General features: G+C 48.2%; 1 protein-coding gene across 10 annotated transcripts in view; it reads right to left on the bottom strand.

The window, feature by feature from the left end:
- Positions 1 to 15,333, bottom strand: part of LOC143215675 (uncharacterized) — a 30,196-nt gene that overhangs the window by 3,909 nt on the left and 10,954 nt on the right. For 8 of the 10 annotated variants that reach the window (XM_076437993.1, XM_076437989.1, XM_076437990.1 and 5 more), the window contains exons 5-16: positions 8,245 to 15,188; positions 7,480 to 7,613; positions 6,436 to 7,146; positions 6,238 to 6,352; positions 5,876 to 6,006; positions 5,645 to 5,791; positions 3,811 to 4,935; positions 2,953 to 3,368; positions 1,963 to 2,196; positions 862 to 1,737; positions 653 to 782; positions 243 to 579 (exon numbers count right to left, since the gene is read on the bottom strand). In XM_076437993.1, coding sequence (XP_076294108.1) covers positions 243 to 579; positions 653 to 782; positions 862 to 1,737; positions 1,963 to 2,196; positions 2,953 to 3,368; positions 3,811 to 4,935; positions 5,645 to 5,791; positions 5,876 to 6,006; positions 6,238 to 6,352; positions 6,436 to 7,146; positions 7,480 to 7,613; positions 8,245 to 15,188 — 11,300 coding nt within the window. The remainder of the gene's footprint in view (positions 1 to 242; positions 580 to 652; positions 783 to 861; positions 1,738 to 1,962; positions 2,197 to 2,952; positions 3,369 to 3,810; positions 4,936 to 5,644; positions 5,792 to 5,875; positions 6,007 to 6,237; positions 6,353 to 6,435; positions 7,147 to 7,479; positions 7,614 to 8,244; positions 15,189 to 15,333) is intronic. The other 2 variants (XM_076437996.1, XM_076437995.1) reach the window with 2 other exon arrangements.

Here is a 15,333-nt window from a genome sequence, read left to right as displayed (position 1 = left end):
TCTGAATCGATTAGAGGAAGTAGTAGTTGAACAAAAATTCATTTCACCTCTTAATAGTCTTTTTACGTTGAAAACAACATGATAATGACAGAAATATGAGTATTTCGAGCAGCAGTTAAAGCGTAGTCAAGCGCGTGTATGTGTGCGGTATGGAAATAAGTGAGTGAGAAAGCAGAATGTAAAACTAAAGAAGTTCTACAACCATTCTAACCGTAAAATAAATAGCAGTGCAAGGGGCTCACCTGGTTCTTTGCCTGCATCAGCCTCCGAAGTGCTCATTTCGGATTTTTCACTCTTCACTGGACTCTCGTCCATAATAAGGCCTTCAGTGTCTTTACTACCATCCTCCAATGGATCGACATTGTGATCGAGCTCCGTAATTTTACTGTCCCGTGTATTAGACTTATTCGTGACGTTTACAGCCTTCGCAGACGCGGAAGTTTTCGCAGACGCAGACTGTTTGGCGGTCGACTGAACGGTGGACGTTTTCGAATTGTTTCCAGCGTCCGAATTACTTAGATTTTGCTTTGCTATAAATGCTTTTATCGTCACCGTCTGCTTTGCCAGAAGCGTGCTAACCTACGATCGGAAATGTCAATAATAAAATTCAGATTCGAAACTTTCCGAACAAACCAAATAGATGAAAACTTACCCAATATTCGATATCTTTGTCCGGTGACAACGGTTCGTCAGGAGGACGTTCCCCGTTGTGATGCTTCACGAAGTGTTTCGACAAAGCGTTACGATTCACCGATAAATATCCACATTCCCTGCAGTGCCACCTGTAACGTCAATTTTTCCAGTTTTAGTAGGATGACGAATTTATATTTATGCACAGATTAAACCGAATCACAAATTTACCTCAAATAGTTCAACTCTCTGTAAAGATGATCTCTCATGTCGTGCTTGTATTTCGTTTTGAATTGTGGGCACAGAGTACAAACGTACATATTACCATCGGATTTACCGTAAGAACCGAATCTACCCGTATCCGATTCGTTCGAGTCATTGTCGTCGACTGTTTTCGTTTTCGTATCTTTCATTTTGTCCGTCGCGACGACCGTCTCGCTCGAGTTCTCCGACTCGACTGCCGCTTTATCGCAAGACGGTAACCTTCTCGATTTTTCTTTCGCCGCCTTTACGTCGTCACCGAAATTCAATTTCCCCAGTTTCATCTTCGCCGGTTTAGTTGGTTGCGGTTCCGCGTCGATCTTTCTCTTTCCTTGCTTCGTCGGAGACTCCGTGGACGTCTCGTTCTCATCCTCCAAGAGAATACCACGTATATGCCTGATTCTAGGCATGTCCCTCCTCCAAAGAGGCGTAGTGTCGAAAGGTTCCCCTTGTCCGCTTCGTTCTACATTCTCCCCGCTCTTCTTGTTCACACCCTTTATCCTCTGATATATCAGCTCATAGTCCACATTAGGATCGTTCGCGTGTTTACTGTTGATGTGTTGTTCGAACATGATCTTCCCACTTGCTTTGAAGGGACAAAGGGTACACTTGTACTGTAACTTTTCGTCGTGCACCGTCGAGCAATGAGTCGCCATTCCGTTCTTGTACACGCACTTGTAATCGCACATATTACATTTCCAATGATTCCCATCCGGGTCTGGAATCTCCTCTTCGTTCTCTTCCTGCGCGGACTGATTGTTCTCGGTGTATTCCAACTCTCTGATCACTTTAACGAAAGGCCTCTTCTCCGGGTGTTTGTCAGTCAGGTGTCTCTCGACCACGTGCCTAGTCGACAATTTATCGCTTTTAGACGGCATAGAAGATGAAGCTGACCGAGCCAAAGATGTTTCAAACATCTGACAAGCGTATACAGTAAAGTCGCATTATTTCTCAGCGGCCACCTACCCAGATACATACTATATTTACTGTAATTACTTTCCACGCTTGTCAAATGTTTCGAAACAATGTTACACTCTAAAAATGGTCTCAGTTTAGAAAATGCTATTATACCTGTGGTAGTGATGGTTATTGCAGTGGGAACATTTGTAAAGCCTAGTGTCGTGCATTTTTAAATGAACAGCCATCTTGTCGATCGCTATGTTCAATCCTTCTTGACCGGGCTGCGGTTGGGGACAGTGCGGGCATCTAAAATACTGCTCCTCGGAATGCAGCGCTTTCAGATGACACCTCAACATCGCTTCGTCGACTGTCAAGTAATTACATTCGGCTACACCGCACACGTATCTGTTTTCGAATCGGCAGGAGAATGTGATATTAATGAAATGAAACAAAACAGAATACAGGGTGTCTCGTAATTAGGTCAGGTCGATTCTATGGCTGGAAATAAGACGAAAGTCAAGAATAACGAAATTGCGTGGGAGGCTTCGTTTTCGAGAAAATTAAATTTAAATATCTGTCGGGCGCAACCGATCTGAGAGGCACAGCGCGATCATTTAGTATCCGGAAAACACAAGCGAATCAGTCACCCCCACCCTTGGGAAGGGCCAAAAGGGCAGCCCTGCAAGTGTAGACGGCACCAAGTGCACTATTTCCCTAACAGCAGTTGTATGAATGAACTTAATTAAAGATGTTTATCCCGTCAAGCACATTGCGCCCGACGGAAGGTTAAATATCTGTCGAGTAAATACACGCGTCCTTAATGAACAATCTATGTCACTATCAACTCCAGCATAATGTTCCATTTCGATACGAGTCGGGAGTAATCGTATTCTGATAGTAAACAAGCCCTTATACATTGTATCTAAATATATGCGCATTATGCGTGCAACGAAATGGACCCATAGATTTGACAAGCTGTACGGTCGCAACTGCATCTTGCAGTGAAATCCGTGACATCGGTTATTTGAATTTAATTTTCTTGAGAACGAAGCTTCTCCCACATTTAAATAGCCATGCAATCTACCTAACCTAATTTGTACCATGAACTATGAAACACCCTGTAAATATGTATGTATATGAGTTTTATTAAAAACCACTTGCCTCTTGTGCTCCGGGACAAATTTCGGAATGAATTCGTCTTCGTCGACCTTGCTGGTCTCCTTCGGTTTCCCACCCATACGTCCATTCTGATGAGAGCTGCTAGCTAAATTCACCATTTTGTCGAACATTCGCTCTTTCTTGTCCAAGCAAGGCACAGGATTCACAGGACCGCTCTCCGGCACAGTCATGTCGTTCAAATGCAACGTCAAGTGTCTGATGATATTGGTCCTCACTTTAGTCGTGAACGGACACACGGCACATTGCACGACACGATTGTATATAGCCTGACGCGGCAAGGATCCTATTTCGTCCGGGCCGAAGGATGACTTTTCAAGATCTCCCGTCGCCTTGTCGCCCTCCTTTTCCGTAGACTTTGAGTTTTTACGTTTCTTTCCTTTCCTACCTGCGCTTTGACTCTGCACAAAAATATACAAGTATAGAACATAAGAATACCTAGGTACTCTAGTGAACAAACACCTTACGATTAAGGTAAAGGGAAAAATAATGTTTCTGGACGTGATATTCTTTCGGAAGTGGCGCAATAGATAAATATAGTTTCTCGTATTAATTAAGAACAATTAAACCACGGAACATTTACCTAGTCTGTTCCTAAATTAGATTTTATATAGTATTAATTTCTTTTCATTTGTATTTGCCATTTTATTTGTAATTTCTACTAATCGTTGCAAGTAAACTTCTGACAGAATTATTGAATTTTCAAAATGCTTCACGCATAGAGTCTCTCTGCTTAGTAAAGGATAAAAGGCATTCACTATTATTCACGCAGAGACTTTTCTTAACTGGTCAACTATTGGTGCTTTCACCTTGCTTCTATCGATTAAAGAAAAATACACTTACGATAGCTTGCACGACGAACAAACCATCGACAGATGGGTTCTTCGGATCGGCTGGGACTAATTTGCCAGCATATTTGTGCTTCATCTTCATATGTATCATCACTGGCGAGCCAGCCGCGCGCCTCATTTTGCACAGAGAACAACCGAAACGTTTCAATCCGTGTCTCTTCAAATGCTCCAATAGAACTGCCATTTTCATGCCCCGCTTGTTACAATGGGCACAGTTGAAGTATTTGTTATCACGCCGTTGAGGACACGCCTTTGAATGTGACTCCAAATCGGTTGCATTTTGTGCACCGTAATCGCAGGACTCGAAGCCGCATTTGTACAAGTCTGCTCCTGTGAAACCGGTATCCTTGATATCTTCCAGCGTCAACGGTTTGTCAGATGGTTTGACTGCTGCGTTACTGGGACCGTCTGTGCTCTCTGTAGACTTGCTAGAGTTCTCGTTGTCAATGGACAATTCTTCCTTCGTTTCAGTTTCGTCTGTTTTCACTCGTTTCACTGTGTCAGGATTCTCCTTTTTGTTAGAATCGAGTACTTTCTTATCAATTTTCGAAGAGCTGGTGCCGCTGTTCACGATATCGACGATCTCGATATCGCTGTCCTCCCCCTTGCTGTCGGTCGCAACCGCCAGTTTAGGAGGAGACACACTGTTCAATTGATTACCAACATTTTTCAAAAAATCAGGATTATCGAGCAAATTGATGTTTATAAATTCGTCGGTGCAGTTTACGGGAAGAATATTGAATATCTTAGGAGTGTCCAGTAAGCTAATGTCCAGCGGATCGGTTTTGTTTTCGATAGGTTTCGGTGGTGTGGCCAGCTCGGGTCTTTCCGGAGATATTTTCTCCTGCAAAGGCGATTCTGCCGTCGGGGTGGTGTACGATGGGAATAGAGACGATAACGATTTGTTCAACGCCTCGTTCTCATCTTTGCCTAGCATGTTAATGTTTTCGAGCGAATCGGAGAAGGATGTGTCTGGGTTAGACCATCCACCGGCAATGTCCGATGCAGCTGGGTCTTTGGTAGTCGCTTCATCGTTGTCTACGTCGATTATTACCTCGTCAACCTTCGTGTTGTCGTCCAATATTCTCAGAGTCAACTGATCTTCGTTCCGAGACGTCTGAAACATGAAACGTACGATACAATTGCCGTACAACTCGCGGCTACACAACATTCTTCATGTATTAGGTCGTTCGGAAAGTAATTTCGTTTATCGTGTTGACCGATGGCATCGCTTTCATTTGTTCTTACTAAACTGCGGATTTTATGCATTTGTGACAAAAATGGAAACGTACAATTTAAAGCAGTGGACATATTAAAAAGATTTAAGGACATCGTAAAAGTAGAACGAACTTTTTATTTGGTTCCTTTGGCTTGTAATCCACATAAAGATCCACAGTCTAGTTAGTATTACTCAATCTTATTTTAAATCGCCAAATTTCTTATCTTTTTGTCATCGCATCAAATATGCAAAATCGAAGTACGCATTTCCATCAGCTTTTACTTTTTTATTACCGCAAGGGTAAAAATGCAGTGCACGAAAGAAAAAGTTTTACCAGAGGATGTACCATCGGATTACCATTCTTCTTTTTCTGCTTTTTTCAACACTTTTTATGCGGTGCAAATTTTATTTCGAATAAAGTTGTAAAAGCTAGTATAACTAGTATTTTACTAATACAAAACAGAAATTCTACGATGGGATCTTTAAGTTGTCTGAAAAATCGCAGGAGATCATAGAAGAAAATGTCTTCCATTCAAAAATTGGCTTTCATCTTCCCTTCAGAAAGGAAACGACTCTCCGAACGACCTAATATTATAAATCTACTCACCCGCGTAGTAGGATGAGTTCTTTCTATAACCTGAGGTAGTCTGTTACAATGAAACGAACTCAAATGACTGTACATGTCGTTCAACGTGTCCGCGCCGCTTAAACAATACTGACATTGATACTTGTAAATCCAGTGAATCTTGTAATGCTGCGAAACAATCATAGACTCAATTAAAACGTTTCCAACCCTGATACTATTAGTAAATAATGGAAATGGATCGAGATCAATTACCGTTATTAGTTGATCGATCTGCGAACACGTGACGGTGCACAGATGGCACTTGAATTTAGCAGTTGGCGACCAATGTTTGCTTTTCAGATGTGCAACGAATAACTCGGGAACGTAGAAGACCTTGCCGCAATCTAGGAGAATAACTTGGTCAATAATATTGGCGAAAAGTGGTCAAAAAAGTACTGGGTTGGCGAGAGAAAGTAATTTCGGTATTTTCAGGTGAAATAAAATTATGAAGCTACCAGAGAGATGGCAAAAGATCATCGAACAAAATCGACAATATTTTATTGCTTAAAGTTCATTGCTTGAATAAAAACACTCCGTTTTCTTGCCAACCCAATATGTATCAGAATTAATCGTACCATGTTCGCAAATGTAAGGGTGTATGCAAGCGGGTCTGTTTACGGTCTCTTTGGCCGGCGCCTCTGTCGCCCATTTACCAGCAAGAACACCGTGTTGTCCAGGATGGGAAACAGCCTGCGAGTAAAATCGAAATGTTTAGAGAAAACGAACGATTTCAGAAGAATCGTGGAAAATCATCAACGCAACTCTGTACGGACCTGGTGTATCCGAACGTACGAGATTGCAACGGCTCTGTAAAAGCAAAAGATACACTGGTAACGACAGTGCGCGTGTTTCTCTTGTATGTGCGTCTTCATTTGCTGCCAACCATCGCAGGTCGTGTAACAGTAGGCGCATTTCTGATAATCGAACGGCGGCTTCTGTCCTTGTTCCGCGTACTTGTCCGCATGTTGCTGGTAATGTTGCTGGAATTGGTCGACGGCGTCCGTGGTGAAGTGGCAGAGTCGCGCCATACATTTGTACAAGTGAATCAACTTGGTGTGATGCAGCATCGCGTTGTAAGCATCCGCTGATTTCAGTTTCAATGCTGGATCGATGGGCTTCAGAATAGTCGGCGTTTGAATCATTTTCACGATTTTGTAATTCAAGTTAGTCGATTGAGACGTTGACGGTAAAGTCACTGTCCGCGTCACCGGCGTCACTACTGTACTTTTTTTTACCGAGAAAGGAAACTGCAGCTTGTTGTCAACCTGACCAACCTTCTTCGGGGCAATCGGAACAAAGTTTCTGGTCAGCTGCGTGTTGGTCACCGGGATCAGCTTCAACGTGTCCGATCCGATGGTTCTTATCGTTCGTATCGTGTTCAGCTTCTTCAGAATCAGAGGCGAGGTGTTAGGCTTCGGCTTCAGGATCGAGACGCCGGCCTTCTTCACGGGAGAAATCTCGACCGCTTTTCTAATATCGTTTATCTGCAAGAAAATATTCATATTCAAGGGTGCGGGCTCGCTTTTCCAGGATTGCAAGGTTGGGGGATGCGCCTTCACATTTCTCGGTAATACAAAGATAGGGGTTTTCAGTAGTGAAAAGAGCTACATAAAGGATCAATCTAGGCCGCGATCGCCTTTAAATTTTCTATTTTTACGTTTACTGCGACAGTAAAAATAGAAAATTTGGGGGCAATCGCAGCCTAGATTGATCTTTTAGCTAGCGCTTTTCACTACTGATAATCCCGCACCCTTGCAGTCCTGGAAATGAAACTACTCCCTTAATGATAGAGCAATAGAAATCGATCCATCACTCACAATAGGACTTTCAGTGCCGTCTTTGTCGACGCTCGGTGCAAGGCTGACTACGTTCTCAATCTTCAGGAACGAGCACTCCTCTTCTCCATCCGACTTTATCAGTCCTTCCACCTTGTCCGGAGATGTAACTTCGCCTATTAAGTTGAATAAAATGGTTTCGTTTAGGTTTTCAGTCATTATTTCAATATATTATTGTTATTTTTACCATTTTTAAACGCTTGTAGCTCATTGCAACGTCGACCGATTTCGACGAAATTTTCAGGATATGTTTAATTGAAACAGATCTACAAAACGTTTTTTTTAAATTTTCAATATAGGCCCACATAAAAAAGTTGTAAAATGGATCTTTTAGTATTTTCTCTACAATTCCGACCAATTGCAATTTTCGAAAAAATTTCTTTTCACATCCTGTAGTGAACTAAGTGCTCTAGCTTTCGAAAAAAGTTTGAATCGTATAGTCCAATATTAAAAAGATTGTCGCGTTTTTTAGAGCGTCCGAATATTAATGGGAGTCACTGTGTAAGTTACCGAAATCTACAAAACGCATTTTTTAAATTATCGTTACAGGCTCAGACAAGAAAGTTCAGAAACACCATTTCTTACAATTTTGTACGATTCCTGCCAATTGCAGTCTAAACAAATGTTTCTTTACTCATTCTTTAGCAAACTAGTCGGTCTAATACCTTAAAAACTTCAGTACTGAAGCACGTGTACGTGAAACATACGCACATCTCTATTTTAAACGCATAATTAACTTCCGCTTACCAGGTTTAGAAGCGTGCCCGTCTTCCGGCACATCCAAAGGCTGGTTCATCGCGGACAGCATGTCCCCGCTCAACCGTCTTAGCCTAATGAAGTTCTTGGGTGGATTGGTATCGTTTTGTGTTTCGTGTGATATTTCATTGTCTGTTTTGCCAACAGATCGTTTCTTGCTAGCTACGGGTACTATTCCCGGTGGCTTTGAGATAGAACCGAAATTGAACGTTTTCTCAGGAGATTCTATAGGTTTGAAGTAGCTTTCTTCTTTGCACGGTTCGAGTGGCTTTGTGGCTTGAAGCTGAGCAGCCAACCTCTGAATCGTTGTGAGCATCGGATCCTTGGAAGAGGCGTTGATATTCGACGTTTCCTTCAAAATCATGTTCACGTCCGTGGATAATTCTGTGTCCGACTGCTCGCTGCTAGAATCTGACTCGTAAATCACAGTCGACTCTCTCGCGTTGTCAATGTCGCTGACTTCTGCGTCGGTTTCATCGTTTTTCTTTTGTCCCAACGTTGCCAACGGATCTCTGATCTTCAAGTCCGTTTGATCCGCCTCGGACGCAGACTGAGAATCGAATTCGGTATTCGGTGATCGAGATTTCGAGACGGAAGTCTCGGACTGCTTGTTGTCCAGCGAATCTTGGGAATAACTTGTTTCTAGTTCTCCCGTAATGGACGCGTTCGAACCGGAAGGCAGGTCCGTCACGCTGTTCAGAGATTCTGCCGAGCTGGTCAAAGTAGTGGGATTGTCGAGAACTTTGCTAGAATCCGGAGTAACGTCAGACTCATTCTCGTTGGTTGTTGCCGCGGCGTTCGTCTTCATCTTGTCTTTCAGTTTGTCTATGATGGAAACGCCTTTCTTGGACGTGTCCTTCTGCAGTTTAATGCCAATGTTCTGAATGATCTCCTGCATTTTCCGTTTCCTCTCCAACTGTATCTCGACCTCCTTCTTCTCCAATTCCGGCGGGCAAACGAACACGCTCAGCTTGCCCGTTGGCAAACTGGTATCCGAGTCCGAGCCGGACAGTCCTTTCGTTCTCTCGCTCAATTCCGGTCGCACTTCCCGACTGTCCTTTTTCTCGTTCTTCTTCACCACCTTCAAATTCTTTACCGAATGAATTTCCGGATCGTTAACCATCTCAGTTTCGGTTTTAGTCTCAGTCTTCGTTTCAGCTTCCATGTCACATACCTTATTCTTCTGTGGCGACTCTATCTCGGTCTTGGTCTCGTCGATAGCGACCGCCACGTTGACTTTCGATTCTTCCAGACTTTCGGAACTTGACCGAAGCTCTTCCGCCTTCACGGTTCTACTCGCCAGAACGTTGATAGGAGGCTCCGTTTTCACCGTGCCGAGAGACATGTTCACCTTGACGATGTTCGTCTCGGCGCTGTCTTTGTGCCAGAGCTGAACGTGCAGCTCCAAGTTCGATCTCTTCAGCTGAATGTAGTTGCAGATCGAGCACAGATAGCCGTAGACGCGATTCTCGTCCGGCACCTCGTCCTCGGTGATCGCCTCGGTGAACGTGCCCTTGAACTTTCTGCACACCTTGTAATAATGCGTCCTCATCGAGGACTTGGCTACAGCCTGATAAGAGCAGCTGTTACACCTGAACCGATACTCGCCGGTGTGGGTGGTGCAGTGCTCGTAGAATGCTTCGAGCGCCACCTTCGCGGCGCCCTCCGTGAAGAACGAGCAGATTCGGCATTGAAACTTGAAGATCTCCTCCGTCAGAGGCTGCAACGAGAAATTCTCCAAGTCGTTGTCCTTCGAGTCTTGGATCGCTAGCTGAGCATCGGCGGCTTTCAACCTTGAGATGAGAATCTCTTTGCCGGGGTGGCTTAGCTTGTAATGGTGGACGATATTCTTGCCTGTGAAGAAACAGAGCAAGCACTTGTACCTCTCTTGCCCGGTCCACGAGTAATCGATCAGCTTCTTAATGTCCAAACCGGCGAAAGCTCTGTCCGTGCCTGTACTTTCGCTTCGGACATTGGCTTTCGCAATGCTCTTCGGCGGGTCGTTGCTCCCGGCAACTTCGACGACGTCCTCTGTCATTTCCAGCGGCGTTCCAGCGACAGGACACTCGAAAGAGCAGTCCGTCGCGTGCGACGTGTCCAACTCGGTGCTGACATTAGGCTCAGAGTCTTTCGCGGAACACGTCAGCGGCGTTTTCTTCCTCTTCTTCTTCGTCGACAGAATCCCCAACTGCCAATTGCACTTCTTCTTCTTCTTCTTCACCGAGGATTTCTTGGCGCTTTGCTCGAGGCACAGCTGATCTCGAATGTCGTCGTCCACGTCCGCGAAGTTCACTTTCTCCGCCGTGCTCGAGTCCTTATCCAAATCGCTCTTGGACCCACATAATCCTACCAAAATATTGCTGAGCAATTCCTCCTTGTTGCGACTACTGTCCGGTTTCGACGAGGAGTTAATTTTCTTGCCAGAAGCGACGCTGCTGGTCATGGACACGTCCGAAATGATGCTCTCTTCGTCGGTGAGCACGTCATCCTTGTTCTCGCTGACCGCCTCTGCTACCGTGGCGCTGCTCTTCTTTCTCGGCATCTTTCTCGGGGCATTTTGCACGGGCTTCTTCTCGGGTGTGTCCGGTTCGGGCATCTTGTCGGCATCGGGGCGTAGAGCGATGTCGACTGCCGCCGTCAGCTCCGACACGTCTATGCCGAAACTCTCGTCGGAGGAACTGTCGAACAGTAGCTTCGACATGTCTGTCTTCTCGACGACGACGCGCGGTTCTTTCGCGATGTCCTTGTTTATGCGTTTGCTCCTGCGCAAGGTGTCGGACTCCTCGTCCTGATTGCTCGACAGGATCAACCCTAGAACACGCTCGCTTCGAAGAGCCAACGGTTGGTCATCTTCGCTGTCTGAACTGTGAACGCGCTGCTTGGACCGTTGTCGGGTCACTCGCTGCCCCTCCTCCTTCTTAGATTTAGCTTTGATTTTGGCACCATCTTTGTCTTTGACGTTATCCTTAGCGGCGTCATCCCTGATACGAGGTCTCCCAGGTCTCCTCGACTTCAACGAAGCTACCGAGGACTCCTCGCTGTCCGAAACCACCTCTTTCGTCGACTCGTCCTTTTTAGCAGGCGGCGTAACGTTGACGGAAGAAGCTCCGGGCTGAGCTTCCTTTTGCGCTCGACACATCCTGTACCCGGTAGCGGCGATAACGTCGTCGCTGATAAACATCTCCCGGATGTCCTCCTGCAGCATTTCCAAAGAGTTTCTCCTCTTCGCCTTTGCTTTCGGCATTCTGCTCTCTTCGCCCTGGTCTTCGTCCTTCGGATCCTCTTTGGTTTCCGTTCCATTCTTCGGTTTCGATTTCTCCTTGCTAGAGGCATTCCGGTCTTCTTTGACCGCCTGCTTATCTTCGGAAGTGTTCTGCGCGGCTGTATCCTCCAGCTTGTCATCCTCTTTCGCTCTTTCGGAGTTACAAGGCTCCGCGTCTAATGACGAAGATTGCTCGGGTTTCTGTTGGCTGTCGTCGGACGCATTCTTCGCGTCCCACGTGTTCAAGATGCCTGCGTTGGCCGCTAGGAAGTCGTCGTCCGAGCTGTCCGAGACGATCACGCGTCGCTTCTTCCTCGCGAGAACCTTCTTTACTTTCGGAGAGTCTTCCTTGTCCGAGCTGCTGCTCTCGGACTCCGACTCGATGATCTTCTTGATCTTCTTGAGCTTCTTCGCCTGGAACACTTCTCCCAGCCTCTGCATGAACTTCGCCTGCTCGACGAACTTCTTCCCCTCGCCGAACTGGAAGGACTTCCTGATCAACGACTCGATCCATTCCTGCGTCACCTCCTCCTTCGGCTTGGATCCTTCCGGAACCGCGTGCTCGTTCGTCGATGGCTCGGCAGTGCCGGGTGCCTTGGTGAAAGTCGTGGAGGTGGTGATGGGATCCGGTTCGTCCAGGCTAGACTTGGCTTTCTCTTCGACGGATTCAACGGGTTCGACAGGTTCGACAGATTCGACGAGGTCGATGGTTTCGATAGGTTCGATAGGGTCAATTGTTTCGACAGGTTCGACAGACTCGATGGGTTCGACGCGCAGCGACTCCTCCTCGGCGACCACGACGCCGCCAGCGTCCCCGTTCCAATCCTCGTCCAGCAACAGGTTCCCGTCGCTGCTGCTGCTCACCTCGCCGGCGGTGTCGTCCTTGTCCTTCTTACCTTTCGCCTTACCTTCACGCCTCTCCCAGGGCGGATTGACCGTCTTAGTTTCCTCTGGGATGTGACTCGACGTGGGCGATTCCAACAGCTCGGTACGCTTGATCTTCGGGATCTTGAAGTTCTGCAGGGAGCCTTGCGCGGACTTCGCCTTCGTGTCGATCACCCCGTAGAGACTCTCCAGAGGCGATTGCATCTTATCCTTGGCGGCTTTCTCTTGGGGCTTGGACTCGGGCGGTTTCGGAGGCGACTTGTTCTTCTCCTTGGTTTTCCGGAAGGGTGACGTGAAAGGCGGCCCTGTAGATCGTTTCCTCGGGTCCCTCTCGTTCAAACCGACGTCCTTGTTCTTGTTAGGAGGGAAGTGTTTGTCCTTGGCCAACCGTGGATCCCGAACGGAGGAGACACCGGCATCCCTCGGCTGGTTCGGAGTTTGGTTGATCGCGCCGTGCTCCATCCGTACCCTGGGATCGCGTTCCGATATGTTTCTGTTGTCTCTGGAGAATCTGTTGCAGTTGTCCCACTCGTTGGTATCTCTGGACCACTCGGGCCTCCTAGCGTCGCGATTGAAGACACCCCTTTGCTCCGGCCTGGCTCTTTCGTTGTAATAAGCGCTGCGACCTCTGCCAGCGGCGCGATCTGCCCTGTTCCACGGACAGGGGGTGCTGGGCCTGGAATAAGGCCCAGGTGCGTCCGCGGGCCCCTTCACTCCGCACGGGACTTCGTTGTCGGGCCTGTAGGGCGTGTCGCTCGGTGGTCGGGCAGACGGAGAGTCCCACGATTGCCTCGGATGCGGGTACTCCACCGGTCTATCGAACGACGTCTCGTACGGTCTGCCGTCAGTCGGGAAGTTTCTGTACTGAGGGCCAACAGGAAATCTCGTGGGCGATATCATCGGCTGGATGTTGGGCGTGTCCATGCTGGGCATGTCCTCCGTGCAAGGTATAAGGTTCGTGTTGGGGCTCATCATCGGTCTGATGTTCATGTTTGGTGGGAACTGATTCGGCCTCAACGGCCCCTCGTTCACCGGATGCAGGTCCACGTGGATCGGCTCTCGGACCGAGCCCACGTTCCACATCTCCTGATGCATGCCCATCGGATGCTGGTAGTTCTGCACGGGCGTGGTCGGCATAACGGCGAAATTGGAAGACTGAGGCCATTGGTTGTTACAGAAATCGTTTGCGTTCACCGGTACGTGCGGGGGAGGAACCGGCTGAGGCGGAGGAGGCGGCGGAGGGGGAAGGAGAGGAGGAGGAGGAGGAGGAGGAGGTTGCCAGTGGCCTTGACCAGGCATTATCCTATTGAAGTACTCGGGACCTTCCATCCTGAAATCCGCGTCGATTCTAGGTGGAACCATCTCCGAGTTGCCCGGTCGTCTTTGGTACATGATAGGACCCCTCTCGTCCAGCTTGGTCAGCCCAGGAGGAGGCACCGGGAGCGGAATGGGCACGTCCTCGTCGGGTCTGCAGTACGCGTGCACATTACCTTTGTCCTTGTCGGCGATACCATGATTGTCGCGCATCTGACGCGGATGCCTCTCATAGTTGTCGGCGTAGCGAGGCTCCGCTTTCGACCCAGGCGAAGGCGGACGACCCCTAACATCGACCGTCTTGTCCGCGTTGTGCGCCGAACCGGCCGGTGCTCCCTTGCAGCCGGTTGCCGCCGCGTTCGGCAAACATTTTCTACTGGTTAGCTTAACTATATGCTTATCTACCTCTTCCCAGCGCTTTTCGCTCTCGCTGTCTAACTCCTCCTGCGTCAGTAAGGAAAACTTGGATAGTTTCGGGTCTTTATCCGAAGTCGCGTCTACCGCCTCCTTTCTCGAATTTTGTCGCGACGTTACCTCGTTTTTGGACTTGTTCTGTTTCTTCTCCGCCTTGTTGTCGTCGTCCTCCTCGTTCAGCAACTCCGCCAGGTCCTCCATCGTCAGCGGGGGTTTATTGGACACCGGGGGTGGAGACAGCAGCGGCGCCGGCGGTTTCGAGACCGGCACGGTCTCCTTCAGCCTCGGTGAAGCGATTTTGCGTTTCGGGAACAGGATATCGGGATCGGGCGACTTCAGTCTGGCGTCAGGCACGTTCACCGGCGACTCCGGCCTCGTCTCCACCTGGATATCCAGACCGATCCGGTTCTTCTCCAGCATCGATGTTAACCGCCTAGAGCCGCCCAGAGATGGGACCGGGACCGTTGGTATGTGTCGAGAAGTGTGCAGCGGTATCGTGGAACCGTGGCTGACCCTTCCGTCGCTCGCTTTCTGCGGCAACTGGCTGCCGACCATTTTGATCGTAGCGCTCACGTCGTCGACAGAAGCGACCGCTACCGGGGCCGACGACGACCAGGTTTTGTTTCGCGTGTGCTGCACCTCGTTCTCCTCGAGCATGTCCCATTCGGAGAAGCAGACATCGTCGCCACCCTTGGCCGACGTCGAGCCACGCTGCAACGAGCTCGGCGACAAATCCAGCCGATCATTGGTTGCCCGCTCGGTGGGTATGATGATCGGGGTTTTCGTCGGCACCGTTTCGATCGGGTCGGGACTGGCCGGTTTACTGTCAGTGCCGCGCTCGAAGTCCACGTTACGCTCGGTCGGGATTATTATCGGCGCTACTTGGGAACCGGAGTCGGGACTGACGGGAGGAGTCGGGCTAGCCGGCGTTTCGTGGAACCTTTTCTCTTTTTCTTTCTGTTTCGCGGTTTTCGCATTTTTCTCGTCGGTCAGCTCCTTCGGCCGCTGCGATCGGTCGCTGGCTTTCGTCTGCTCGGCGCTCGTCACCTCCCCGGACGAACTGAAAACCAAGGAACCGAATTTAGCAACCACCCGGTCGTCGGGATTGCTCTAAGGCTTAAGGTGGCAGACTCGTTTTTCCAGGATTGCAAGGTTGCGGGATGTGCCTTCTCATTTCTCGATACAGTAAAAGCTCCTTCGTTGTC

This window comes from Lasioglossum baleicum, chromosome 14 (assembly GCF_051020765.1).
Source record: "Lasioglossum baleicum chromosome 14, iyLasBale1, whole genome shotgun sequence".
Lineage (NCBI taxonomy): Eukaryota > Metazoa > Arthropoda > Insecta > Hymenoptera > Halictidae > Lasioglossum > Lasioglossum baleicum.
This window is presented reverse-complemented; position numbering and strand designations above follow the sequence as displayed.